The sequence below is a fragment of the Myotis brandtii genome, unplaced genomic scaffold (assembly GCF_000412655.1).
Source record: "Myotis brandtii unplaced genomic scaffold, ASM41265v1 scaffold2927, whole genome shotgun sequence".
In the NCBI taxonomy this organism is placed as follows: Eukaryota; Metazoa; Chordata; class Mammalia; order Chiroptera; family Vespertilionidae; genus Myotis; species Myotis brandtii.
Genome location: NW_005361186.1, coordinates 195,072 through 198,703, shown reverse-complemented (window position 1 = coordinate 198,703; position 3,632 = coordinate 195,072). Strand labels below are relative to the sequence as shown.

The following is a 3,632-nucleotide window of genomic DNA, read 5'->3' as shown; positions in this document are numbered from 1 at the left end:
CTAAATACCCACATGGCGCCCACCAGCTTCAGCAATTTACCAAGCGAGCTTCCCTTTCCACTTAAAAATCACCTCCACTCCCTGGAGAAGGAACGTGTCTGTAATCAAGGCAGATTCGAATGGGAAAAGGCAGGTGATTAATCTCAAGGGCTCCCAGCACCACAGCCGCAGATGTTGCTGGTCTGAGGGTGATGGCCTGGAGCCCCCCACCCCCCAGCCCTGAGTGGCAGCCCTGATTGCAGAAGAGGGAAGGGCCCGGAAGCCATGGAGCCAGTGCCCCCTCCGTGGGAGCTCAGTTATTTCAGGAGCCTTGTCCCAGAGCACGGGCTCTGCCACCCCCAGGCCAGGGTGGACCTGGCCCCCCTCGGTGTGAGGTCTGGGCTGCTGTTGGGCCTTGCCCAGCTCTGTGCATCCTCTACCGATCAGAGGGGAGCTGTGGGGGCTCCTTGTGGGATTTGGGGTCCGTGGCTGACTCTGAGCCCCTGTGCTGTGAGTGCCAAAGCAAGGGTCCCTGTGATGGCAACAGCAGGATCCTGGCATTAAAGAAAGTCCCTCATAAACCACCGGGTGGGTGCTTCCGGTGCCCCTGAGGTCTGCAGCTCTAACCACGTGTGGGGAGCTCGGACTGACCTGTTGGCAAAGTCACAAACAAGTCCCAGCTTAGAGGGCACAGTCCTCTTAGCATAATTAGGCTTGACCTTATGACACTCCCCAGATCTTATCTGGGAAGCTAATGGGCTGAGGGAAGTGCAGGAAGTGGCCAAAACAAGTGAAACTCACAAGAACTGTGTAACTATGGTAACCACTACCTTGTTTACCTCTGACTATAAAATAAAGGCTCAGCTTGCCTCGTGGATCTTTCTCTGTGGCCTCAGCCAGGCACAGGAAGCTCCACGGAGACTAAAGAGAGCTAGAGACCTATGAACGCTGTCTCTGTGTAAATCATTCTTCGCCGACTCCGTCCACTCCTTTGGGAACCCCTGGCCCGCTGGGCCTGGACCCCAGCACCCCCATATTTCCAAATTATCTCTTGTCTCTTCTCTTTCATTTGTCTGAGGCACCTCTTCCAGATCCTGAACCCTGAACCACGCAGGATGTGGAGGGAAACATTTACAACACCACGTGCACCCCAACCTGGCAAACACACTGCTGCCCCACGTAACCCAGCAGCCCTCTGGACAGGCTGCCCCTTTGCCCCCCTCCCCTCCTGGAACCTGAGTGTAGACTAGGCCCTACGTGGGGCATCCCCTGTTGGGGACCTGGGCCATGGCTGGAAGGAAAGGGGCTCCCGGGGGCTGGAGACAGACAGGGGGATGGCATAAACCAGAGAGAACGGACATGACACTTCCCTGCTGCCATGACACACACCTTTCTCAGGCACGTTCTACACCAGAGACATGGGTGTCCTGGGAGGGTCATGGACTCTGTCCCAGGGCCCTAAACAGAAATCGTGCAAAGCCGAACGAAGAACCCTGGCCTCCTTGTCTCTTTCAAACACAGACCATTCATGCCCTCCAAGTCACTTTCAGTCACTAGGACTTCAGGTCACCCACTGGCTCTCAGGACCCGAGGCCCCTCCCAGGGACCAGGCCCCGTGGGGAACACTCTGAAATGGGTGGAGAGAGCAGGGGCAGTGTCGGCCCTTTCCTGGGGTGGGCCTGCCAGGGCTGGCCGGCTTTGGGGCAGGGTCTGCACCTGGCCTTGCCCTGAGGTGGGCGGAGCCTGTGGCCTCGCCATCCAGGAGACCCCCAACCCCACCGCCACCTTCCATAACCCTCTGTAAGGTGGAACCGTGGGGCCACCCAGGACAGCCCACGGTGTTGAGAGTCCCCGGGGTGGGGTGGTGGCAATGCCCTTTTACCGGGAAGCCAAACTGCTCCATGCAGGAGGGGACACAGCCAGGGGCCTGCCTGCCGAGTCTCCCTTTGAGGGGCACACAACCTACAGGGCCAGACCTGAGCGTGGCCGCTCAGCCCAGGACAGAGTGGCAGTGTGAGAGGTGCCCGTGCTCCCAGCTCTCTGAGCGCCCAGGGAAGAAGAGCCAAACCTCCCAGGCTCTCGGAGGTCCGAGCCACAGCAGCTCTGCCACCAGACACGGGTACTCATGGCATTTCCCTGTGGATCCTGTCCTCCACGGTCCATTCCCGGGGCCTCTCAGCCAGCGGGAGGAGGCATCAGATCGTGGCCTGGGGTGGATGCTGTCCAGGGTGTGGGCACAAGGACGCTTCACTCAGCCCGACGGGCATCTGGGCTCACCCAGGTCACAGGGACCAGCTCCGGAGCACATCACTGTGCCCTGGACACAAGCCAGCCACTTACCCTCTCCCTGACTGAACAAGAAGGATCTCCCTCACCCCCTCCCAGGCCTTAAATCACTTGTCAAGGTCACACAACTGCACAAGGTCAAAACGTCAGGCACCAGGACTCCAAGCATCCACATGGCAGTGGCTCCTCCCAGGGTTTTACTTGGGGAATTCCACATGTGGGCACTGGGCAGCAGGAACCCCTCGCAGGTATTGGGGGGCGGGGTAGGAGATTCCTCATTGCAGAAGACAGAACTCAGTGGAGGAATCCCTGACCTGGGGGATCCTTGTAGGGAAACCCTCACATGGGAATGAGTGCAGACCTTCAGTAACCTGCTGCCAGCTGAGGCAGGAGCCTGGCGTGTCTTGGGAGCCACCCTGCTCCACAGTGTGCCTGCTGGGGGGTGGCAGATACGAGCCCTGGCCCATGCTGCTCAGTCCCTGGGGCTCAGAAGACCCCACTGCATGCCAGGACACCACTGTGTGCTCTGCAGGGGCTTCAGCAAAGCCTGGGTCCCAGCATTGCACTGTGGTCACTTGTGATCTAGGGGCATCCCGGACCCCAGGACCTTTTAGATTTCACAGCTGAAAAGTCTGCCTAGCCGTGTGACCTCAGGCACATCACCACGCCTCTGTGTGCTGGTCTGTGAGATGGGTAGAGAATCAGCCAACTGTGAACACATGTGGTCAGAGGACAACTGATAAGGAACAAGATAGATGACCAACGGACATGGGCACAGCAGGTGTCCTAACAGGGCCCTCCAGTGCTCGAGTATAAGGTCACAGGTGGTGGGGGTGGGGGTGGGGGGGAACCTGACCACAGCCTTGGATGACTAAGGCTTCGGATTTCCATCCATCTGGAGAAGCTGCCAGCCCTGGAGAAGCTGCTGGCCCTGGAGAAGCTTCAGGCCCTGGAGAAGCTGCAGGCCCTGGAGAAGCTGCTGGCCCTGGAGAAGTTGTAGACCCTGGAGAAGCTGTAGGCCCTGGAGAAGTTGTAGACCCTGGAGAAGTTGTAGGCCCTGGAGAAGCTGCCAGCCCTGGAGAAGCTGTAGGCCCTGGAGAAGCTTCAGGCCCTGGAGAAGCTGCAGGCTCTAGAGAAGTTACAGGCCCTGGAGAAGTTGTAGACCCTGGAGAAGCTGCAGGCCCTGGAGAAGCTATAGGCCCTGGAGAAGCTGTAGACCCTGGAGAAGCTGCAGGCTCTGGAAAAGCTGTAGGCCCTGGAGAAGCTGTAGGCCCTGGAGAAACTGCTGGCACTGGAGAAGCTGCAGGCTCTGGAGAAGCTGCTGGCCCTGGAGAAGCTGCCAACCCTGGAGAAGCTGTAGGCCCTGG

General features: G+C 59.0%; 1 protein-coding gene across 1 annotated transcript in view; it reads left to right on the top strand.

Annotated features, from left to right (window-relative positions):
* The window catches only part of LOC106726619, a 14,625-nt gene extending 11,360 nt beyond the window's left edge, over nt 1-3,265 (top strand). The window contains exon 7 of the mRNA XM_014542223.1: nt 3,142-3,265. Coding sequence (XP_014397709.1) covers nt 3,142-3,265 — 124 coding nt within the window. The remainder of the gene's footprint in view (nt 1-3,141) is intronic.
* The last annotated feature ends 367 nt before the right edge of the window (nt 3,266-3,632 follow it).